Below are 25,458 nucleotides of genomic sequence, written 5' to 3'. Positions count from 1 at the left end.
GCTCTTGCCGGTAACTTGTTGAACGCACTCACCCGGTGTTGGATGTGTTCGTTTCAGAACAGTCCTGGGTGGAACGCGAGACTCGGTTAAACAACTACATACCCAAGCGCTCCTAAACAAATAGTATGAGGAATGCATCATGATGTGACCTTAACCTTAGACCTATTTAAGGAGTACTAGCCTCTCTAGTGACCGGGATGTACCGGCAACCAGCTAGCCAATCAGCACATGACACCACATCAAGCACTCATATACGGGAGATGTATTTCACACATTTCTCTAGATTTGCATGCAGTATATTTTCTGCACTAGGACCCACCAAATGTCAGATGAAGGACACATGCATGCATGACCATCTATTGCTGCCACACAAGTACTTACGAAGCACGCATGCATTTTGTTTTCGCTTTGACAATTTCAATCACGCATATCTTTTAATCTATAGTTTTATTTTTAAAACTTTTTTTTTATATTTGAACTCCCAGGGTCAAGTCCTTTATAACAAGATCATTATTGGATATATTTGAAACATGTTTAAATTTCAACGTTTCAATTCACTTATTTCGTTCAATCTATTAATTCCGTGAGGGAAATTTGTTTTTCATTTTAGTGAATTTATTTTGAAGTGAGCTAAACTTGTATTGAATGAAATTACAAATGAGCTAAAATAATTTTGAAATTAGTTTTGTAATGGATGAAATATAGTATTTCAATAGAATTTTTGAGTGAAATATTTTTAAACGTGTGAAATATGTTTATTGAAATGATTGAAATCAATTTTTATATGAGTGAAATATCAGTTTCTCAAGCGCACGGTGAAATTAGTTTTGAAATATATCCTTTGTAATGAGTGAAAAAGGTATTTTGAAACGAATGAAATATAGTATTTCAATTGAACGAGTGTAATGTGTTTCCTGAAATGAGTGAAATTAATATGTTTTTTAGTGAAATAATTTTACTCAAACTGAAAAATTAAATTTGTGAGGATGAGTAAACAAATATTCAAAAGAAACCTATTTCAAAAGAAATAGCAAGAACAAACCTATTTCGTAAGAACTATGTGAAATAAACCTATTTTATAAGAAATGTGGTGAAATATATTTAGTGAAATGATTGAAATCAATTTTTATATGAATGAAATATCAGTTTCGCAAGCGCGCAGTGAAATTAGTTTTGAAATATATCTTTTGTAATGGGTGGACAAGGTTTTTTTAAACAAGTGAAACATAGTTTTGTTTTAATTTAGTGAGTGTAATGTGTTTTCTGAATGAATGAAATCTATCTTTCGTAAATGAGTGTAATGTGTTTTCTTAAATGAGTGAAATCTATGTTTCGTAAATGATTGTAATGTGTTTTTTGAATCTAGTGAAATGTGAAACTGACTGGAAGGTTTTCCGAAACTAGTGAAATGTGAAACTGACTGAAATGATTTCTCTAAAATGAGTGAAACGGTAAAATTCAAACTAGCCAAAGTGCATCTAAGATTGATCTTGTTTTAAAGGTCTCGTCGCGTTGAATTCAAAAATATAAAATATTTTAAAACTGGATATTTAGTTCAAAAGTTATCAACCTTTTAAAATGTGGCATGAAAAATAAAGTGCAGGTATTTAGTACGTGCATGCAGCTTGTTCATCTGCTCTCTCTCTCACGCTGCCACCTGACAAAAGGTACTGCTGTGGGCCCTGCCCAACCTTGTATATGTGTTTGTATAAGATTCGTATTGCTAAAAAGGAGAAACAAAAGCATAGTGGGGTCTACTAGCCACACCAATCTCAAAGCAATGTTTGTGATAGATTCTCCACCGGTACCTCCCGCCACCGGTAGAAAAACTTCTTCGCTCACCCGGTATTGGATGTGTTCGTTTCAGAACAGTCCTTGGTGAAACGCGAGACTCAGTTAAACAACTACATACCCAAGCGCTCCTAAACAAATAGTATGAGGAATGCATCATGATGTGACCTTAACCTTAGACCTATCCTATATACCTAAGAAGTTGACCCTCACTATCTTATTTATCTCAACATACAAGCTGTCCACATCAGCAACCATGCCATCTAAGCAAAAACTGACTTTATATGCAACCACGTCATCACTAACCCAACAGCTGGCGCCCACACAATTCCATCAACAAATCATGGGACTCGGTTTTTCATTTGTACGTAAAGATCCAGGTCACCGAAGGGACACATTGTTTCCACAAGATTTTTTTAGTACGCACCCAACTCTGGTCATTGAAACGATCCGTCATTTACTTAGGATTCAGTTTTTAATTGATGCGTTTGGAGTCCTGTCCACGAAGCTATCCACCCTTTCCTATTCATAACGTAAGATGCATCCCTTTTATAACTGGAAGAAGATCCCAGATGCATCATCTCTCACTTCCTCACGCATCTCATCTTCCCACGTACGTATTTCTTATAGAGTTGCGGCTGTCGAAACCGAGCTCCGGCGCAAGCGACCTCCATGCCAAGATTGGGTTGGATGCAGCGCCGCCGCATCGTGCCTGGACGGAACCGGCGCATGCCAATAGTGCTACGCTGGCTCCCACATGGGCTTCGCTCGGATGACCACCATCGACCGTCCGCATCGGCTGCACCCGCCTGCCACCCCGCACAGTCGTGGCGTCACGAAGAATCTTGCCGCCGCCGCCCATGGTACAGCCCTCAGTGCCTCCTCCTTTTCCTCCGGCCTGGAGCACGGCGAGCCGGTCGGCATGGTTTGCAGTGAGAGAGGAAGAAGAAGCCCTATTTGCAGTTGAGATCTGTTCGCATGTACTACCAAACTACTTTCCTTACTCTCATGTCTCTCCAGTCTTCTCAATACCGCTAGCGCCACCTTAAGCACGTGGAATTTTATTGCAGTGTGCAAACTGAACTCCTTCCTATCGTTGGTGTCAATGTTCCCGTGTGCAAGCTAAACGGGTAATGCATGACTCTTTCCCTAATTCTTTTTTCATTTTGGAATCTAAAGGACAATAATTTTATTATTGACATATTGCACTTGATCTTGAATTAGTAACCAATTAACCATCACATATTATGATTGAATGATCTGCTCTGCTGCATTTACACATACATGTGCATTGGGTTTTGTTCAGAGAAGTTTGGATCTATACTTTTATGAGCAGTCCACTGGTCGATCTCTTCGTATCTATTATTTCTCGATCTCCCAACAGTTTCTTAATTAAAGAGGGAAGTATAGATGAAGCAGAAGATTAATTAAGTTCAGTAAAGGCATTGAGTACTGCCCCCTTGATTGTCACAATCATTGCCACATGTAAATACTTTTATCAGTTTGCATGAATTAGTCTGGTCTTTTCATGAATATTCTGCAGAGAGTCCATTCTGCTCTCCTATCTGCCCTTGCTTCAAATAAAATCGGCCGCTTAACTGAAAGTATTGTCAAAGTAATACCTTCTATGATTATTGGTTAGTTGCTTGCATGTGATTGTCAGTTTTAAATACATGGAAATATGGATCTCAATGCTTACATGTGTTAGAATAAATCCACCGTCGATCATCCGAGAACCAAGCAATCAAACGAGCGACACCGTCACAATACCGCACACCGGCCACCCGGGCGCCGGCACACGCCACCGGCTCCCCCTTGCGTGCCTGTGCTATTATGTTGGCATAAGTTACATCGTGTGTCTACCCTCGCTATATATGAGAGGCCTAGGATACAAGTGTCCTACTAGGACACGATTTCACATCCTATGTAAACACAATACAACTACAAGTCCAACTGTAACCTACCTTGTACACTATATTCGACACAACTCCAACAAACTCCACCTTGGCGAATATACTCCACCACCTTGGATTTATCCGTGCGTCAAACTTCCATGTACATTGGACTTGAGCTTATCCCATGAGCACCGCTGCTACTCCAAAGACTCCATATAACTCCACCTGCAACTTGTAGTCCCTTCTTTTCTTGACCATAGTCAACGCTCGAGCAAAATTAAGTTCCTCATTACACTACTTTGCGCTCCCAACTTCTAGAGCATCGGTCCAACACCATCACACACTGATCACTGACCTGCATGAAAGTGAACAACTCACATATTGGATGTCACACATAAGAATTACCTGAACTCAACATCACCGCTCTTCCTTGACTGTTTGTCTGAAACTTGAAGGAATTTCACCGCTGCTTGTAGTCATCCCGAGTCAAATTCGCAGTTGCCTCACCACATGTATGACCACCATAGCCCTGGCCCGTCTCCATGTCCCGTGCATACCGCACGCCTCGCCGCTATTACCGCGTCGAGCCTCCGCTGTCCCGGTCGAGTCTCAAGGGTCGCGAACCCACACCACTCAACCCCCACTGCAGAGTACCACCGATCATTGACGAGTTTCACGCTTCCATCAGACCACTGGGCTCCAGTCTGAATTACGTGTTGCTCGCTTTTTTCCCACCTGCTGAATAGGCTTCGACCCCGTCGACTTACGCCGTAGCCCCTCAATCCAGCTCCACCTTCAACATGACTCCATGGTAGATGATCAGTCCACCCCTGCGCCTCATCGACTTCAAGCTCCGTGTATACACCACCTTGAATCAATCCCGCGCCATAGTCTTGTCGAAGCCGCACAAGCCCTCGGGGCCTGCACCACGTGTTTCCACGCCCAGAAGTCGGTCACCATCAGCATCACGCTCCTACGTCGCCGTCGCCGATCCCACCACCGTCTTCTGTACCAACCGACATCTTGCGTCGATCCCGTCAGACTGTCAGTCCGACCCAGTCGAACTTGTTCGACTGCACGATATGCTCGAGACTCCACAAGCCATATAAGCACATCACCAATCTGCCATTGTCATGGTAAAACCTCATGTGCAATTAGAAACACTTCCAAAAGAAAATTTTACTTTCCCCATAGTCTCCATGGGTGCACCAAAGCCTTTGCCTCCCATAATCTCCAAAGCACTCTTTCTTTATTGTGTTGTTGTCCATGCCACGTCAATACCATATATAATGCAGATTTTTTTTGGTCCAAACAAATCTCGTGTCTGCTTTCCATCCTTCCGTGTGCTTTTCCGTGACTCAGCTCCAAACAGCCGCCAACAGTACACACGATTGGTACACGGCAATCCAGTGCAGCACCAGGGGCTTCCAACGCGACTCCGCCTGTGCTGCGCACACGTCTGCCACCGCGTGGCCTTCAGCGCACGCACACGCACACGCCAGCCCGTGGGCTGCCACCTTATGCACGCCTGGCCACCCGTACGTGCCCCAGATTGGGCGATTCCGAGTGTCCGCCGCCGCCTGCTATCCGATTTCGCTCCCTGCCGATCGCTTCTTCCAAACACGATGCCGTCTTCCCGAACCTTCAACTCGAGCAACCTTGATCCACCGACGCGACAACTTTGCTGCCATGTCTCCAACCACACACGTTGCACCTTGTCAGATCCCATTGACAGCTTTCACGTGCTCTCCTCTAAATCAACGATCCGCAACCTCCGAACAACCTAGCTCATGATACCACTTATTAAAATAAATCCGAGGCCACCGTCGATCATCCGAGAACCAAGCAATCAAACGAGCAGGACACCGTCACAATACCGCACACCGGCCACCCGGGCGCCGGCACACGCCGTCGGCTCCCCCTTGCGCGCCTGTGCTATTATGTTGGCATAGGTTACATCGTGTGTCTACCCTCGCTATATATGAGAGGCCTAGGATACAAGTGTCCTACTAGGACACGATTTCACATCCTATGTAAACACAATACAACTACAAGTCCAACTGTAACCTACCTTGTACACTATATTCGACACAACTCCAACAACATGTGTATAGGTTCTCATGCTCTTCATATATTATACAATGCTATTTTCATCTTCTTTCAGTTGTCTCGGACATCTCAATTCTTGATTCGTGTCGGAACATGAGGCTTCTCAGGGCATTTGGAATTCTGGCCGTCCGATCCGATCAGCCACGCTCACGTGTCCTAATCTGTGCCATCCGTTCGCGCGTGACGTTTTTTTGGTTTGGTAAAAAAAATATCACTTGTGGGTATATTAGCCATATGTCCCTGATTTGTGGGGTCTGGTCACCTGTGGGCCATGCCCGTCAGCGGCCATGGTTAGAAGAGTGCCCGGTGGGCTTCTTACGCGGTAAAAAATGCATGCCACCGCCTGTAATTTTGGCCGCCCATCGGGGGCATTGATGGAATTTCGGATGGACCGACGCCACTTGGATCGCCCCGATTCGTTGCTCTGTCCCCAATAGGAAGAGACGCTAGGGTTTGGGCTTGTCTCCTCTCACTTCTCTCTCTCCCTCGCACCTTTCTCGCGTCGCCGCCGCTCCCGCTCCTATGCCATCGCTCTCTCCGGCCCCAGCCACTCCCGCTGCTATGTGCCTCCCTCCTCCCCACGAGATCACCATCGACCCTCCCTTCTGCTCGAGCCGTGCCGAAGCAGCTGCAATAGTGCTCTATGCGGCCGTCCGATCCGTGGACGCCGACGCCGTCCGCGACCTCCTAGCCCGCGCCGAGGAGTCCGGCTCCACCGCCGCACTCGCGGCCGCGCAGACGGAGACGAGGGAGTCCAAGCTCTAGCGGCGGAGGCTGACGCGCTCGAGGTCGTGCGCCTCCTCCCCGCTCAACGATGTCGATGCCGCCACGCTCCGCTCCTGACTCGACCTCGGCGCCTTCCACATCGCTGCCAAGCAAGGGTACACTGGTGAGCTGCTCTTCTCGCTCGATCCTTATCTGATAGAGTTTACCTTGTTGTCTAGGTATTCATCATGTTTATTTCGTCGCATTAGTTTCGTTCATGCATGTAGTTAAGTTGAAGACTTCTGGCTGCGGCAGTTTGTGCACGTAGAAATGTAGGTATGTGTAAACATGCAAGCTAGATAGTGGTCTGTTAGTTGAGTGAGTCTTAGAACAAATGGATGCATGTGTGGGCGTCCGTGAGGTTACTAGCATGCACGTATTGCATGGATAAGAGTAGTTAGAGCGGCTTAGTTGTGGACCTGGTAATCAGCAGCGTTGTTATCTCCAGCAGCGAGGAGATCGGCCGAAACCGAGTGGCCAGAGAGATGGTTATCAGCTGCCGTTTCTACCGGCTAGTGGAGCTAGTCTAGCCAGTCGTGGTTCAGCCGATATGTGTGGCTTGACCGTGGGGTTGCATGCAAAAGTGAGTGCGTGTGTGCGTGGCATAGTGGGTGCGTGGTGTTGTGTTTAGTCCGGCTACTTAAGACTGTGTAATCCACTTCATTTGTGTGTGAGAAGAAATACAGAAAAGTGGCACAAGTTGTGTGCGGTGCCAAGATCCTGTGTGTGTTCTTCTACCTTGTGCGTGTGTGAGTCTTCTTCTTCCTCCGGCTGCGCCAACATTATCCTCGCATCAGCCCCTGCCTTTTGTTCTTCTCCTTTCGTTCGCTCTTTGCTGCTCCTGCTCCTCCTTGTTCTTCATCTCGCTACTGTGGTGCTTGCTGGGCGAGCATTGGGGCTGCCTGCGCCTGGAGTCGTGGGCTGGGTGTTGTGATGGCCTCGCTGCGGCGTGACGCCTGTTGATGTGCCTTTCCTCATTTGCTTGCAGGTCCCATCAAAATCCAGCCGCTCCGCCGGATCTGCTGCTCTGGTCGTCGATCTATAGGTATGTGCCTATTCTTCCCTGTTCTTGGCCACTGGCTACTGCTCGTCTCTGATTTGTGTCTTGTTTTCCTTGCAGATCCGTTCATTGTCACCGGTGCCTCCTTCGACGTGACCCCCCTGCGCCTCCGTTCATGGATCTGTGGGTCAACCCTTGTCCTCCTCCTTTTCACTTTTCACTTCTCTTTTGTTCTAGCACTACATGTATCATATCGTGTTGTGCGTGTCAATGTGTAGGCCGGCCAGTGAGGCCTTTTGTTGTTTGTCTTGTTTCTGGTAAAGGCCAAAAGTACTTTTTACTTGTTTGTGTGTAGTCTGTAGTGTAGATCTATGCCTTTTGTTCTTTTTCTGCATCTTGGTAGGTCCTGCAATTGATGTTCCTCTGTGGATTGAATGTTGGTGATTTTGTTCCTTTTCGCATGTAGGATGGCTTTTTTCGAAAAGGGGGGATTCCCCGGCCTCTGCATCAGAACGATGCATACGGCCCTTCGATGGCTTTTACTTAAAAGATGCATGTAGGATGGCTAGGTCTATGTAAAGGGGGTGTGGTTTCTTCTTCGTTTAGTGCTCTAGCTAGGTTCCAAGGAAGGGGAATTTTGGAGTTGTCTTCTTGTGTTGGTACCTTGTTGTCCGGGAAGCATTGGATCTAGCTAGGTTTTTTTATAATGTATGGCTTTGTTGTTGAGGAGGGGGTTAGTCCTGCCAGGTTTCTTGAGGTCATATGATAATTAAGAGTACCCCATGAGATGCTTTGCTATTTTAGTGTGCCCCTTTTGATTGGTATTCTTAGATGAATAAATTGATCTGGTGAGAGATGAAAGCCAAAATAGATATAGTTGATTTGATTTTTCAAGTTCATGTTGATATTGTTCTGTAGTAGTAAATGATATGGCGCACTGCTGCATGCTTTTGTGTTCTTGATAGTTAGTGTGGACCATTTAATTAGTGCTCTTGACCGGGTAGATCGATGTGCTTTTGGCATGGCTTTGTTGTGAAGGAGAGGTTTAGGCCTGCCAGGTTTCTTGTGGTCATCTCAGTTCTTGATTCGTGTAAGGGTTAACCTTGCTTAGTTCAGAATAACCAACATTCTTCTTGAAAGTAGCCCTACTCAAGGTGATATAAGGTTCTCCCTTCCATTGCCTAGTTAGCTGCCAGTGCTCACTAATTTTTGCATCTCTGCCATGGCTAAAATTCGTCCAGCTATTTTGATATGTAGCTTCTTATGCTATCAATGTTATTTTAGCATTAGCAAATTGCTTTCCTAGCATTGTTTTCTCTATAAATGAAATACACAGGCACATTCTGTATTTTATCATCTGCAATTCTGATTTATGCCCGCTTCATGTCTTGGTGGAGTTCCACTTTATTATCTAAGAAATTATGTATTGCTTTGATTTATCTGAAATCACAATAAGGCCTACTCCTTTTCTTGTGTTAGAACCATAATTCTTTTGGAACATACTTGAGTTTACAAATGTATAGCAAATTGGAAAAGTAAGTTATGTTTTGACATCTAGACTTTTTATGCTCAGATTTAATGGCATGCTCCTGCTTCATGCCCCTAGCCCTTCCAGATGCAACCCATGGTGCCCTAGAGTTGGTTCACTAGAGTTCGGCCTTCCACGCCATGCCTCCACCCAAGATCCTATGAGGACCGATCTATGTCCTTTACCGAGGTGGCATCATCTACTCAATATTCATAGATCTTATAGTTAATATAAATTTGACATGATTCCTTTTGCCTTTGTAGTTTTCGCATATTTTCCATTTCATTTTCTGCACTTTGTGAATCGTTGTCATCCTTTGTTTTATGCATTTGTACAAACTGGTGCTCCTTGAAAGGTTATCATACTCTTTGCGGGTGTGTAGCTATTTTGTCATGACTTTGTTTTTCCCTCTCATGGGCCATGTTGATCCTATTTCGGTTTCGCCTTCCTGCATATCTACTATGAGCATCTGTCCTTGTCTCGCAACATCTTTCGTTTGCGGAGCGGTTTCGTCATCTGTTTATTGCTTGGTTCATATTTGCTGCTTCAGTAATTTTTACCCTGGCTTCTAGCTAGTGATTTAGTTTCTAGCTAAATTAGGTTGGTAGGAAAATGGTACTAATGTACATTTACACCGCAATCAAAGTGATTGGCGTTGGGCTCCTTGTGCTAGAGGTGATCTCGGTTGGTATTTTCAATTTTGACATAATTTAGATATTTAAACAGTGATTAGCATCTTTTTGGGTGTCCTGCCTTCGACGCTTATAGACGATAAGGCGCCCTGGCAGCGCCTTGCAAACATGCCCGCCTTAGGCGCTTAGGCGTCACCTGGGCACTAGAGCGGGTGGTGCTCGCCTTAGGTCGCCTTACCGCCTTATAGACAATGATGATTAGTACTACAAAATTAATTTCATACTCATTTGCCTTTTGTATATATTTTTGCTTCGTTTCCTTACTCTGTTTCTGTTGTACTGCAAGCAGAAAACTTCATCCATTGTGTAATACAGTACCATGTGCTCGAAAAGTGGATTTAGTATCCACAAAATAAAGAGTCAACTAAGATCTGAGTCAGCTATAGGCACAACTGTCATTCCAGATTAATAAAAAGCAAATCTACAAATGACAATCACTATTTTCAGCCAGTATGATGTAGTACCAAGATCCAATTCGAACTTATCCACTATATGAGCCCAGTTAAAAAAAATTATCCGGTTAAGAAGTTTAGGGAAAATACACAATGAGAATTATTAGCCTTCCCTCATATAAAATAGTATGACACTTTAGTTTGGATGTTCTTTTCCTCTACTGCAGTACACATGATGTAAATTATACAGCAATTGTAGGGTGTTCATAACCACTGAAAACTTATGTTTTTTTCCTTTTATTCAGAGATTGGATTAATATTTGGCATGAGGCGGTGGAGGCGATGTTGATCCCTAGAGGCCTAATATCCTTCTAAGGGGGTGTTTGGTTCAGGGACTTTTTAGTCCCAGAGACTAGAAAAAGTCCCTAAAAAGTCCCTAGGAACCAAACGGGAGGGACTTTTTCTACAGGGACTAGAAAAACACTCTACTAGAGAGTCTTTTTTGATTAGTCCCTGGGACTAGAAAAAGTCTTAGGACTTCTGAACCAAACACCCCCTAATTTGGGAAAGGATGAACTTGAAGATTCCTATTTATTTCTCTGCTGGTATGTGTTTTTTTGGGTCAAACTTTAACTTGATTTTCTGAACTGTGTGATTTATTTGAGATTATATTCTGTAGGTTTAACCATTCCAGCTAACATGTACTACAAGATGCTTATTGGATGGACTAGCCAAAAGATCAAGGATAGCTATAGTTCAAATCCTATCTAACTTCAAGCAGGGTACTTTCTTGATAAAGCTTCCAAGTCAACCATATGCAAAAATTATAAATGTTCAGTCAGCCTTCAGAAGAAGACCCACACTTCAATCTTTGGCATGAGAAGAAAATTTAGTTTTCTTATAATAAAATTGCTAGATAGATCGACTGGATATTATGTCTGCTTGTCCATTGTGTTGCTTCTGAGCGAATGTTCTTATTTGTAGTGTTGAAGAAAAACTTTTGTGAGACCTATGCACTTTTAAGGAAATATGATATTTTGCTTCATTTGCAGTTCCTTTACCGGAACGACATTGAAGGTTTTCTCACATTGCAGTTTGCCCCTTTGAGCATTATTCATTAACAATCCTGGACCTTGTGCACTTTTTTGAACACCTGGTATGATTAGCAGTGGGCTCCATAAAAAATATTGTTTACACTTCCAGGGTATTGCCCTCTCAGAATTTGTGTTCTTTTTTCATGTTTGCTAATGGTGTAGGAACATATATGTTTTGTCGCTAAATAAATTGCTCCTGTTGGCTTGTTAGTGCTTAGCACTTGTTCTGCTATAGTGGAGAACATGAGATGTCTACCCTCTCTTATGCTTTAGTGAATTCTTACCTGCTTGGAGATGATGTCTTTCTCTTGGAGTTGAATGTTGCTTTATAGTTTGTACTTTGTACTCATCGCTTTATGTGCCCTATGCTCATTGGCCTTTTCCTGATCATTCCTTAAATTATGATAAGCATGTTTTCTTTTCGTTCATTCTACGTGCCTTTGTTTGACGCTTCACTATCTTCTGTCATACGACGCTCCAGGTTCATCTAGCATCTAGGATGGTTTGGTCATAAATTAAAATTTTGTTTTCCATAATATGAAATTCTTCCTTATACTTGTGTCTTATAGAAAGTCACTCCTAGCTCGGTTAATTATGTATATAGTTGCATTGATACTAAACTATGACACCCCTTGTCTTGAGTACCATGAACTGTTTGTATTGAATCAGAAACATCATTGGCAATTCACCGCTTGCATTTCCCATCGCATTTAACTTATCAACGCTATTATTTTCATGAGCTGACTCCACAACAATTCAGTTCTTTTACAGACCACTTATTGTACAAAACAAGATATTCCCAGCCTATGCAGAAGCGGACCGGAAGTCACAAGAAGTGCATGGGCTAAAGGACACTCCCCTAGCATACAGTGTTTCCAGATAGGTTCCCCTCTTGCTTCCATGAAGCTACCATCCTAGGTCAGGCGCCACCATGGATGACAAATCCTCTGCAATGGCAGCCTCGTTTCTCAAGGTACCAACACATGATGACCTGCTGGTGAAGGGCCTTCCTCCAGTTAGTTTCCAGCTCTTTCTCATTTCATGGTTCTGTTAGGTACTCAGTTTCATGACCCATAGCGTACCGATATGGATATTTTACCTCTCCTTGAATCAGAGCTATCTCCCATCTGTGTCACCATTAGCAAACAGTTCATACATGAGCAAGCTATAGAAATAACTGGTGGCACAATCCATCAGTTCACCTTCACCAACATAGGCAGCGACGACTTGGACGTCTCTGTCTCCATTGACCTGCCCCCGCACAGCCAAAGCATATCAGCCACAAAAAAGAAATTTCACGGACAATGCGTTGAATCTACGTGTGTTGCGGCCCTCATATACCTGTAGAACACATGTATAGTCATGCGATGCAAACTTTGCCGAGCTCAAAACATGCAAAAGAATACTTCAAGCCGAGAAGTTCTGGTCCTCGGCCCTCTACGATCGAGCTGAGACTCTGCGTGACCAGCCCTCTTCACTGACTGCAATCAACCAGGGTCCCCAATCTAAGGCTAAAGAACGGGTTGCTGTATTCACTCCTAAGCATCAGAACACCACACAAATGAACCAGATAGTGTCCTCTGAGGTAAAACCAAACTTCCATTTAATAGCAAATGTACATAGTGTATCTCATCAACACACATTTCAATTGATTCTAATTTCTTTTATAGATTGCTCGCCCACAGGATAACACCAAGGGAGGAACCACACCAACTCTTGTGCTCTCCTTTTCATTTTTAGCATTATGCTTGCGTACAACACTTTTACCATGTATATGTGCTAACCATGCTATCACACATTGCCAGTATCCACCATGTGCCTACTAAAGATAGAAAGAAGAGAACCACACAGAGTGGTATTCCCTGGCAAATAAAAAATAAACACACGGCCTTGCAGGTAGGCATGATTTGCTTGATCAAGCATCTTATTTAGTTTTACATACCGCTGTTCACACGGTCGGTTGTTTTTCCAGCTTCCCACCATCGTTACAACGGAATGGAGGAAAGCACTGCCTCGAACTTTCATGGATTTGGGATCAGACACATTTGTACCGCCACATAACTTGTTCTTGCCCGGTGTATGTATTGTAATCATATCAGCTCCGCCACTTTTATAACACCACATGACCTGTTCTTGCCCCGTGTATGTATTGTGATCATATCAACTCCCTATGAACCTATGAACGTGAAATAAATTAATTATTGTGTATGTCTACATGGAACCCCTCTGCTATGCTACTTTACATCGAACCTTCATGAACTGAGGTTCCCACACTTTTGTAGCTCCACCAGACTTGTTGTCACACAATGGATGTATTGTGATCATATCATCTCTCTATGTATACCAGATAGAGTAATTCCTATATGTAACTACATGCATTTTACATTAAAATTTTATTAGCTCTAAACAATTAACGTTATGATGTATGTTTACAAGACGCTAAGGTCATCTCCATTAACATCTCAATTTCCTGTCCCTTAACCCGCCGTTCGGCGGGCAATGCGCGGCTTGCCGCGCCTCCTATCTAGTGTGTTTGATTGCTAATAGTATATGTCTAATTTTCTCATGCTTTTTTCAGGAATAGTATTGATGTGTTCTATTTTCATGCTGCCTACCAAGGGGTTGCCAAAGATCAGAGGTCGGCTACGGGTAGGCTAGCTCTCCTCAATAATCAACGATTCTCACTCCTTCGGAATAATGTCGTGTTTATTAATTCCCAATCCATGGACACCTGCTTCGTACCCATTCAATTTGTTCATGTACTGGATAAAAGAGTTTGGATTTAATGGGAGGAAGCGATTAATATTTTGCTGCGAGTACTGGACGCATGGCGAACGATGTCCGACGCAGTCCTCTCACTCATCTTGGCCTGCAATATCCATTTTGTCAGTTAGATTTGTCGTGTACTGAGATAACTATTTTTATGTGGAATTGTATCCTTTGTCATATTTTGTTAGCTAACAAGCCTAATTTTTAAGTTTGATGCATATATGAAGGGCCTTACGCTAATTCCTTGCTTTTCCAGTGGAGTCTTTCTATGCTAAAGTATAGATTATGAGAACACCCTCCTTAGTTACATTTATACAAGTTCATCTTTTTAGCCCGCAGGAAAGAATTTGCAGTAGAGCCACAAGAGGAAGCCATGACATAATAGAGTTTTTTGCAGCAGGAAAGTTGTAATCAGTCACATCACTATTTAATTTCGATTATCTCTGGCAATCATGGGAACTATAGGGATAAATGAAAACTGCACGATTTTGTTAACATACATGATTGATGTGTTGACTTCACCTTATTATGATTGATGTTGCCTGGTAGGCCCCCTGTGCAAGAAATGTTGATATATACTCTATCTATATCACATTGTTGTTGTTGGAATTGTCAGTGCCAATTTAGCCTTATATTCCTTTTTCTTAAACAAGACCCTTAATGCAAGAGAAGAATACCACATCAATGCGTGGTGCACCATCATATTCTATATAACCAAATAGATTATTCCAGTAATATATTTTCTCAACATGTACACATGTAATCTTAACAATTAAATAGTAAAATAAATTGTATGTATTTTTTAGTTTTACTTCTCTACCAATAAAATATTCATGTTATACAAAAATCAAATCTCATCAAAATATATTGTAACCAATTCCCGCAGCAACGCGCGGGGTATTATCTATACCTTTACTAATAAAAGAAATAGGTATTCTTAGTCCGTCTTGCTATTCTATAGAAAACCCCCTAATATTTCTGATATTAAACCCGCAGTACATATAAAATATATATTTTAAATACTCATATCTTCTAAACCGTAACTCCAAATTTAACATGTGTTATATGGAATTTGATTAGAAAAATATGTAGAATCTGAATATGATGATATTTTATCCGTTAACAATTAAAAAATACCATCTAGGCTGCAATGTTAATCAACAATGCATTATCGTCATTTTTTCATACCGGTATTGATTCAGATTGGGGATGAACACCTTAGCAAAATCAGGGTCGGACATGAAATGAAAGATAAATTTGCTAGAGACACGAAATAAATAAGGACATGCATAAATGACAGGAATAAATGCATTATCACTTGCCCGTTTCTTTGTATGGATTAAATCTACATGTAAGACGTGTCGAAATAGAACACCTGTAGAATCTTAAACCACGTTTTTATAGGTTAAGACAATCTTTGTTTGGATCATAGATGCAAATTCTCAGGTTATAGACGATTTTTTGCAAATTAAGAGTGTGTGGTATTTTTTCTCCGTTACAACGCACGGACCTTTTTGCTAGTCTAGTTTAAGGAGTAGCTTATCCAGTTGCTACAAACAAGTACATCGAGGAATTCATTCAGTGCCCGCCCGGCCCAACGATGTCGCAAGGACAAGCAAGAAGAATGGGAAGCTTGCTCCCGGTTGCCCTCCTAGGGCTAGGGATCCTCCTCCAGCTCGCCGGCTGCAGCCCTCCACCGGACCCGGTGGTGTGCATGCACGGTACGTCCAACTGCACCATCACCAACACGTACGGCTTCTTCCTCTGCCCCGCGGCCAACGTCACCTACCCGCGGACCGAGCAGGAGCTCATCGCGGCCGTGGCGGCCGTGGCGTCGGCGAAACGGAAGGTGAAGGTGGCCACCAAGCACTCACACAGCATCCCCAAGCTCGCGTGCCCCGGCGGCCGCGACGGCACGATCATAAGCACCGCGCGGCTGAACCGGACGGTGCGCGTCGACGCCGAGAAGCGGCTCATGACGGTGGAGAGCGGCATGCTACTCCGGGACCTCATCGAGGCCGCCGCCGCCGAGGGCCTGTCCCTGCCGCATTCGCCGTACTGGTTCGGCCTGACCATCGGTGGGCTCCTGGCGACGGGCGCGCACGGGAGCTCGTTGTGGGGGAAGGGGGGCGCTGTTCACGAGTACGTGGTCGGGCTGAGGATCGTGACGCCGGCGCCGGCCAGCCAGGGGTTCGCCGTGGTGAGGGAGCTTGGCGCCCATCACCCGGACCTGGACGCCGCCAAGGTCTCCATTGGCGTCCTGGGCGTCATCTCGCTCAGGTAACTCTGGCCTTGCAGCCGCTGTTCAAGCGGTCGGTGACGTTCGTGAAGCGGGACGACTCAGATTTCGCGGACCGGGTGGCCACGTGGGGCCGCCTGCACGAGTTCGCCGACATGCTATGGCTGCCGCAGCATGGCAAGGTCGTCTACCGCCAGGACGACCGCGTCGACGTCTCCACGCCGGGCGGCGGCCTCAACGACATGCTCCTTTTCCGCGCCAACCCCACCCGGGCGACCATCGCCGCAAGAGCGGCCGAGGAGCTGCTGCAGGAGAACGGCACCGACACCGCCCGATGCGCGGCGGCACAGCTGCAGGCGGACACGCTCGAGAAGCAAGCCTACGGCTTCACGAACGACGGCGTCTCATTCACGGGGTACCCGGTGGTGGGGTACCAGCACCGCATCCAAGCGTCCGGCACATGTGTCAACAGCCCAGAGGACGGCCTCCGCTCCGCCTGCGGCTGGGACCCGCGCATCCCGAGTTCTTTCAACGATAACTCCGGCTTCAGCGTCGCCCTGTCCAAGGCGTCGGCGTTCATCATCGACATGCAGCGCCTTCGGGATCTCAACCCTGCCGTGTTTTGTGCTGGCGTCGACCCTAGGATAGGCGTGGCCTTCCGCTACATCAAGGCATCCTCCGCCTACCTCGGCAAGGCCGAGGACTCGATCGCCGTTGACATCATCTACTACCGTAGCCACGCCGACGGGATGCCACGCGTGTACGCCGACGTCGTGGACGAGATCGAGCAGATCGCGCTGCGCAAGTACGGTGCCCTGCCGCACTGGGGCAAGAACCGCAACATCGCTTTCGACGGTGCCATCTCCAAGTACCCAAAAGCCCACGAGTTCCTGATGGTGAAGGATAGGTGCGACCCTGACGGGCTCTTCTCCAGCGAGTGGAGCGACCAGGTGCTCGGCATCAATGGGAGTCTCAATATCATCAAGGAGCATTGTGCCATCGAAGGACTCTGCGTCTGCTCCGAGGACTCGCACTGCGCGCCGGAGCTGGGCTACTTCTGCCGACCGGGGAAGGTGTACGCGAAGGCTAGAGTTTGCTCATTTGGCAAGGATTATTAGGGATGGAGAGAATCCAAGAGAGTAAGTTAGGTTACTTATAAAAGTGCGTGAATTTTGTTGTGGTGTTTGAGTTTGTAAGGGGATCGTCGATCTTTAAGACGAGTCATTCGAGTTATGTGAGTCGTTACGAGATAGAAGTCAGTTAAACCAGCGATCGAGTTGTACTCTGGGTGGTGTCGTGTTGGGTTTGGTCATGTGACGTGTTGGGTGTTGGTGTCTACCTATATAAAGCAACGAAAACCCTCGAAAACGCTGCAATTCTTGCGGCACCAAAAAGAATTCTACTATGTGAAGTTCAGAGTTAAGTGCATTACTTATGTGGTGAAGGCGAATAGATTGATATATGTTCCATCAATTGGTATTGAAACCCGATTGAGTGTCTTAGTAATGGTATTATCATGTCAAAAGCGACGGATGATGGAAGCTCTACCGTTTCTACCGAATTTGCATCCCCCCTCCGCCCACGTGGTAATACCCCATATTGGAGCGAGGACTAAAACATGTGGGCGTTGAAGAAGAAGACAGCCTTCGAGTGCCACGAAATTTGGGAGACCGTCAACCCCAGTGGTAAACTGGTGATAAAATAAAAATGCATCATTTCACTACAAAGGCAACTATGAAAAGAAATGTGGGATATCATCAAGCTCCTCCGTGATCGTGATCGCCAGGCAAACCTAAAAGTACATCGAGGTGTTCATTCAGTGCCTGGCCCAACGATGTCGCAAGGACAAGCAAGAAGAATGGGAGGCTTGCTCCCGGTTGCCCTCCTAGGGCTAGGGATCCTCGGGCTCGCTGGCTGCAGCCCTCCGCCGGACCCGGTGGTGTGCACGCACGGCACGTCCAACTGCACCATCACCAACACGTACGCTTCTTCCTCTGCACCGCAGCAAACGTCACCTACCCGCGGACCGAGCAGGAGCTCGTCGCGGCCGTGGCGGCCGCGAAACGGAAGGTGAAAGTGGCCACCAAGCACTCACACAGCGTCCCCAAGCTCGCGTGCCCCGGCGGCCGCGACGGCACGATCATAAGCACCGCGTGGCTCAACCGGACGGTGCGTGTCGACGCCGAGAAGCGGCTCATGACGGTGGAGAGCGGCATGCTACTTCGGGACCTCATCGAGTCCGCCACCGCCGCGGGCCTGTCCCTGCCGCATTCACCGTACTGGTACGGCCTGACCATCGGTGGGCTCCTCGCGACGGGCGCGCACGGGAGCTCGTTGTGGGGCAAGGGAGGTGTTGTTCACGAGTACGTGGTCGGGCTGAGGATCGTGACGCCGGCGCCGGCCAGCCAGGGGTTCGCCATGGTGAGGGAGCTTGGCGCCCATCACCCGGACCTGGACGCCGCCAAGGTCTCCATTGGCGTCCTGGGCGTCATCTCTCAGGTAACTCTGGCCTTGCAGCCGCTGTTCAAGCGGTAGGTAACATTGGTGAAGCGGGACGACTCGGATTTCGCGGACCAGGTGGCCACGTGGGGCCGCCTCCACGAGTTCGCCGACATGTTATGGCTGCCGCAGCAGGGCAAGGTCATCTACCGCCGGGACGACCGCGTCGACGTCTCTGTTGGACAACGTAGTATTTCAAAAAAGTTGCCTACGATCACGCAAGATCTATCTAGGAGAAGCATAGCAACAAACGGGGAGAGTGTGTCCACGTACCCTCGTAGATTGAAAACGGAAACGTTATATCAACGCGGTTGATGTAGTCGTACGTCTTCACAATCCGACCGATCCTAGCACCGAACGTACGGCACCTCCGTGTTCAACACACGTTCGGCTCGATGACGTCCCTCGTACTCTTGATCCAGTTGAGGCCCAGGGAGAGTTCCGTCAGCACGACGGCGTGGCAACGGTGATGATGAAGTTACCGGCGCAGGGCTTCGCCTAAGCACTACAACGATATGACCAAGGTGTGTAACTGTGGAGGGGGGCACCGCACATGGCTAAGACAAATCTTGAGTGCCTTTGGAGTGCTCCCCTCCCCGGTATATAAAGAAGGGAGGGAGGAGGCGGCCGGCCTAGGGGGCGCGCCAAGCATAGGGAGTCCTACTAGGACTGCAAGTCCTAGTAGGATTCCCTTTCCTATTCGGAGTAGGAGAGAAGGAAAGAGAGGGAGAGGGAGAAGGAAAGGGGGGCTTCGCCCCCACCCCTTGTCCAATTCGGTTTGGGCAGGGGGGAGGCGCACGCCACCTCTTGGCCCTTCTCCCCTCTCTCCACTAAAGCCCAATAAGGCCCATTACTTCTCCCGGTGAATTCCCGTAACTCCCCGGTACTCCGAAAAATACCCGAATCACTCGGAACCTTTCCGATGTCCGAATATAGCCTTCAAATATATGAATCTTTACCTCTCGACCATTTCTAGACTTCTCGTCATGCCCGTGATCTCATCCGGGACTCCGAACAAACTTCGGTCATCAAATCACATAACTCATAATACAAATCGTCATCAAACGTTAAGCGTGCGGACCCTACGGGTTTGAGAACTATGTAGACATGACCGAGACACATCTCCGGTCAATAACCAATAGCGGAACCTGGATGCTCATATTGGCTCCTACATATTCTACGAAGATCTTTATCGGTCAAACCGCATAAAAACATACGTTGTTCCCTTTGTCATCGGTATGTTACTTGCCCGAGATTCGATCATCGGTATCATCATACCTAGTTCAATCTCGTTACCGGCAAGTCTCTGTACTCGTTCTGTAATGCATCAACCCGCAACTAACTCATTAGTCACATTGCTTGCAAGGCTTATAGTGATGTGCATTACCGAAAGGGCCCAGAGATACCTCTCCGATACTCGGAGTGACAAATCCTAATCTCGATCTATGCCAACTCAACAAACACCATCGGAGACTGTCGGTGTCAAAACCGGCGGATCTCGGGTAGGGGGTCCCGAACTGTGTGTCTAAGGTCGATGGTAACATGAGACGGGGGACACGATGTTTACCTAGGTTTGGGCCCTCTCGATGGAGGTAATACCCTACTTCCTGCTTGATTGATCTTGATGAATATGAGGATTACAAGAGTTGATCTACCACGAGATCGTAATGGCTAAACCCTAGAAGTCTAGCATGTATGATTATGATCCTCTCTACGGACTAAACCCTCCGGTTTATATAGACACCGGAGGGGCCTAGGGTTGTACAGAGTCGGTTTACAGAGGAAGGAATCTTCACATCCGAACGCCAAGCTTGCCATCCACGCAAAGGAGAGTCCCATCCGGACACGGGAGGAAGTCTTCTATCTTGTATCTCCATGGCCCATCAGTTCGGCCCACGTCTCATAGGCCGGACGTTCGAGGACCCCTTAATCCAGGACTCCCTCAGTAGCCCCTGAACCAGGCTTCAATGACGATGTGTCCAGCGCGCAGATTGTCTTCGGCATTGCAAGGCGGGTTCCTCCTCTGAATACTTCAATGTAGTCCTTGATCATAAAAACGTGTCCGGTTCTTCAAAACAAGCTCCACATACAGCCGCAAAGAGTATAATATCAACAAGTCCCATCTACTGACATTTTTTGTAGTGAGACGCCACGTCCCTGCACGGTCATTATTTCGAACCGTTTTTAGCCTCCCGCTCCATGTTTCGAGATGCGGTTTCCATTGGCACGTCTTGTCGAAGCAGAGATCGTGTCCCCTTATCACGGGATTCTCATCAATACGGGCGTGGGTAATCCCACCGTGCCGTCCGCCCGACCCTTGGGGAATAGGCGAGTTTTAAGGCGAGTGGGCAGGCGCTTGATATTCGCTGCCTTTATAAAGAGATAAGGATTCACCCTTTCACCCACGCCCTCTTTCTCTCTGCCCACCCATTCTCGAGCTCCAGCGCCCAAGCTTCCATCCTTTCCGCCCCAAAAAGCACTCTGACCATGTCCGGATCTGGAGCACAGGGCAAGTGGATGGCCTCCTCCATCACGGAGAAGGAAATCACGAAGCTCCGGGAGGCGGGGTACCTGGCCCAGGAAATCGCCCACCGGCTTCCGGCCAAGGGGCAGATCATCCCCACCCCGAAGCCCCAAGAGAGGGTGCTGTTCATTCCCCACTTCGTCCACGGGTTCGGATTCCCCCTCTACCCATTCGTCCGCGGACTCATGTTCTACTATGGGCTAGATTTCCATGATCTGGCCCCAAATTCCTTCCTCAACATCTCGGCATTCATTGTCGTGTGCGAGGCCTTCCTCCGCATCCCACCCCACTTTGGATTGTGGCTAAAGACCTTCAATGTGAAGCCGAAGGTGGTGGGTGGTCAACACGCAGAGTGCAGAGGCGCTATGGTGAGCAAGATGTCCAACGTCACGTGGCCCAAAGGCACCTTCGTGGAGACTGTCAAAGGGTGGCAGCAACAGTGGTTCTACGTCACAGAGCCCCGCGACATCACCTGGGCCGCGGCTACCGAATTCAAGTCCGGGGCCCCAATATGGCTCACCTCTTGGCTAGAGAAGGGCCTGGACTGGGCCTCGTTGGAGAAGCTGACGGCGCTGCAGACGCGCATCAAGAGCATGGTAGACAAGAACATCAAGCTTGCCAATGTGATCCAGGTGATGCTTTTTCACCGGATCCTTCCTTGCCAAAGCCGGACATGCAATTTGTGGGAGTTCGATCCGGCCAAGCACCAGACCTTGCAACAGTTCTTCGGCGCTACGCACGAAGGCATCTGGAAGGTGCTTTTTAAGGCCAATGAGACGTGGCCGAAGACGACCGAGGACCGTGGGTACAACCTGACCCATCCCACCTGTCCAGTATGTTTTTCTTATTTCAAGGTGTATCCTTCACCTGTACATTCAAGGAAGATGTCTAAGCTTCCCTATCTGTCTTTTCAGGCTGAACGACGAAGGCGGAGCGGATCCAGTGTCCGGTTCCGCTGCCCGAAAACCCAGCAATCCCACTTCTGACGAAGATGCTGGTTTCGGCGCCCTCTCAGGCGCTGGAGAAGAAGGCCAAGAAGAAGGCCAAGGAGACCAGAAGTGGCCTCCGCCATAAAGGCACTTCGGACGTGACGTCCAAAGACGCCGAAACCCGCTCCTCCCCCACCACTGAGGACGAGGAGGAGGAGGAGGAGGAAAGCAACTCTCCCCCCGAGGGGGGAGGAGGAAAAGGACGGCCTCCACGAATCTGGAGGCAGAGGCGCCCAAGAAGGGGAAGGTCTCCCTCGCGGACAACTCCGCATTGGACACCGATAGCAGCTCTGAATGGCGCCCCAGGGAGAAACCCCTGGCCGTATCGTAAGTACTCAAAGGCACTTATACACACATATATCCAACTTCTTTACTTCGTGGTTGTAATATGTCGAATCATGCGCTGCATTCCGGCCCACGCCGGCCCCCAGCGATCCTCATCTTCGGGGAATTCGCTAGATCCAAATGTGATGGATAGCGGGTCGCTTCCTGCGGCCTCCTCTCCCAAGGACATGGACGACGCCGAGGTGTTGTCCCGAAGGACCTCCCCAGGCTAGGGAGAGGTACAGGAGGCCGTCAGGGTGGCGCCAGAGGGTGATACCTCGGCAGCCGGACACATGGGGGAGCAAATCCCCCCGGAGACTGGCGATGGGGGCCATATCCAATTCGGCCCCCAGCCGAATACTGTTCCGGAGGCCCATATGGCTCCGGAATCAGGCAAGCGGCTTCCTTCGAAAGAGGGAGGTGCACCTGTTCCGCCGGTGACCTCTGTCCAGCCAGAGGCACCGGATACTTTACTGGAAGCACTGCAAAGTGCTTCTAGTGTTGAGGAACACCGTACCCTCGTGGGTACGGTTGAAAGGATAGAGATGGACCTAGAGGGGGGTGAATAGGTACAATTACAAAATTTTAATTATGACTTAGCAATTTTAGGCAATAATGCGGAATATGAAAGTGGGCCTAACAATTGCAAGTGTAGTACTAAGTGCTTTGCAAGTAACACAAGTATGTAAGTAAGAAACCACAATATGATATAAGTAAGTGCTAAGAGACAAGTAACCACAAGTAGAGAGTTAGGGTTAGGAATAACCGCAACTCCGGGAGACGAGGATGTATGCCGATGTTCACTTCCTTGGAGGGAAGCTACGTCACCGTTAGAGAGGTGGATGTTACCACGAAGGCACACCAACGCCATGAAGGCTCACCCTATTCTCCCTTTGAGACAACACCACGAAGGCGTTTCTCAACCACTAGTGGTAGACCTTGGGGTGGTCTCCAAACCCTCACAAACTTTTCCGGGGTTAATCACAAGGGTCGGTTCCTCTCCGAAAGACTCCTACCGCCTAGGAGTCTCCAACCTCCAAGAGTAACAAGATCCAAAGGGAAAAGCTCAAGACTTGCTCAACTCACGATTCGCTTCGGTCACAAGAAGGAGAGGGGGAAGATCATTCTTTTGATTGGAACAACTATTCGAAACTCACAAGAATCAAACCGGGATCTAAGATTTAGTGTGTGAGTAAGGGAGAGGGAGCACTGGTGTTCTTGAGGTGTGTTTGAGTGAAGTGTTCAACCTTATCTCGAAGAGGTAAGGGACTATTTATACCACAAGAAAATTAGAGCCGTTTAGACAGAGATTGACCTGCCCGGATGATCCGGAAGACCATCCGGATGATCTGGCTAAAGGCCCGGATGATCTGGCTGAAGGCCCGGATGTAAGTGGCATTAGAAGAGCTGCGAGGAGCCCGGATGATCCGGATGACTGGCCGGATGATCCGGCTACATCCACCAAGGTTATGTGAAAATAGGGGCAAGATTACCCGGATGATCCGGGAGAGGATCCGGACGATCCGGGCATAGCCCGGATGATCCGGGACAATATCCGGACGATCCGGGCACAGCCCGGATGATCCGGGACAGGATCCGGACGATCTGGCTTCAATCATCATGGTTCTGTGATGGAAGGCGTACATTACCCGGATGATTTGGAGTAAGGTCCGGACGATCCGGCTTAGCCCGGATGATCTGGGGCCCCGTCCGGATGATCCGGCAAGGAGTTTGTGTAGAGAAACAGTAGTAGGTTTTGGCTAAGGGGCTAGGGATTTTTGGTCCTTTGTGAAAAAGGTTCTTGTGAGACAAAATATGAGCAAGCCTTGAACCTATACCTCGGATCCCCTCTTAATAGTGCGGGATTCCTATTACTCAAGAAATATAAAAGAGCACAATGCTTCATCTTTGTTTGCTCCTTTCCTCATTGATAATTTGCTTGAGTAATATCTCATATGATGTGATCATGATGCACATTAGAAGAAAACAGAGAACTAACAACCTGTGTATATACTTAGCAAACACGGTTAGTCCCCTATATGTAAATTTGTCATCAATATCAAAAATAATCTTTAAGAGCAAGATTGCACTTTCAATCTCCCCCTTTTTTGGTAGTTGATGACAAACTACATATAGCACTTAACAAGTGGAATGTGATGCGAATAATTTTAGGAGAGTAGTCTGGTATGTGCTTTTAGGAAGAGCTCCCCCATAATATATGCAGGGATGTGTTTTAGAGAGAGCTCCCCCTTAAAGTATGCATAGGAATGAAATGATAACATACAAAATCATGCACATATGGTGAGGATACCCTTATTCGAATAAGATGTTGTAACAGTAGTGTAGTCATACACCATTACAATTAACATAGGCAATGATAGCAACGAATGAAGATAGCCACAAAAGATAGCATACTTAAGCTCTTACATAGTAGCAAAGACTCATATAAGGTAGCATAACACATGACCAAGGTCTTACATAGTAGCATAGACTCATATAAGGTAGCATAACACATGACCAAGGATCATTACAATAGTAATAATATAGAGTCCAATAACTAGAGCTCAATAGACATAGCAAACTCACACTTATACTCCTAAGAATTACATCTCCCCCTTGGCAGCAAGTACCGAAAAGGGAAAGACGTCCGAGAAAGTAGGAGGATCACTCAGCATCCTCATCATCATCATCACCATCACTCAGATCAGCAGGTGCAAGAAAGAACTCCGGAAAATCGGTGGCAGACGGAAAGTCGACCTCCAGAAGAGGAAGCCGATCAGGAATGGGCTCATCAGGCTCAACAGGACTGCCAGGGCATGCACGGAGACGAGCCCTAAGTGCATTCGCC

At 47.1% G+C, this 25,458-nt stretch overlaps 1 protein-coding gene, 1 long non-coding RNA gene and 1 pseudogene across 2 annotated transcripts; all 3 read left to right on the top strand.

Moving 5' to 3' along the window:
* The first annotated feature begins 7,237 nt into the window (after positions 1-7,237).
* LOC123168828 (uncharacterized) lies at positions 7,238-12,845 on the top strand. The gene is made up of 6 exons (XR_006484529.1): positions 7,238-7,309; positions 7,549-7,605; positions 7,681-7,743; positions 9,134-9,277; positions 10,478-10,777; positions 10,852-12,845. It is a non-coding gene; the product is annotated as an uncharacterized lncRNA (long non-coding RNA).
* A 2,790-nt stretch (positions 12,846-15,635) lies between these two features.
* On the top strand, positions 15,636-17,449 carry LOC123164160 (L-gulonolactone oxidase 2-like; annotated as a pseudogene).
* A 364-nt stretch (positions 17,450-17,813) lies between these two features.
* LOC123165451 (L-gulonolactone oxidase 2-like) lies at positions 17,814-19,088 on the top strand. The gene is made up of 3 exons (XM_044583096.1): positions 17,814-17,959; positions 18,280-18,773; positions 18,852-19,088. The coding sequence occupies exons 1-3, from the start codon at positions 17,893-17,895 to the stop codon at positions 19,086-19,088; spliced, it is 798 nt and encodes a 265-aa protein (XP_044439031.1). The 5' UTR covers positions 17,814-17,892.
* The last annotated feature ends 6,370 nt before the right edge of the window (positions 19,089-25,458 follow it).

This window comes from Triticum aestivum, chromosome 7D, assembly GCF_018294505.1.
Source record: "Triticum aestivum cultivar Chinese Spring chromosome 7D, IWGSC CS RefSeq v2.1, whole genome shotgun sequence".
NCBI lineage: Eukaryota > Viridiplantae > Streptophyta > Magnoliopsida > Poales > Poaceae > Triticum > Triticum aestivum.
Note: the sequence above shows the minus strand (reverse complement) of the source record. Positions and strands in the feature narration are given on the sequence as shown.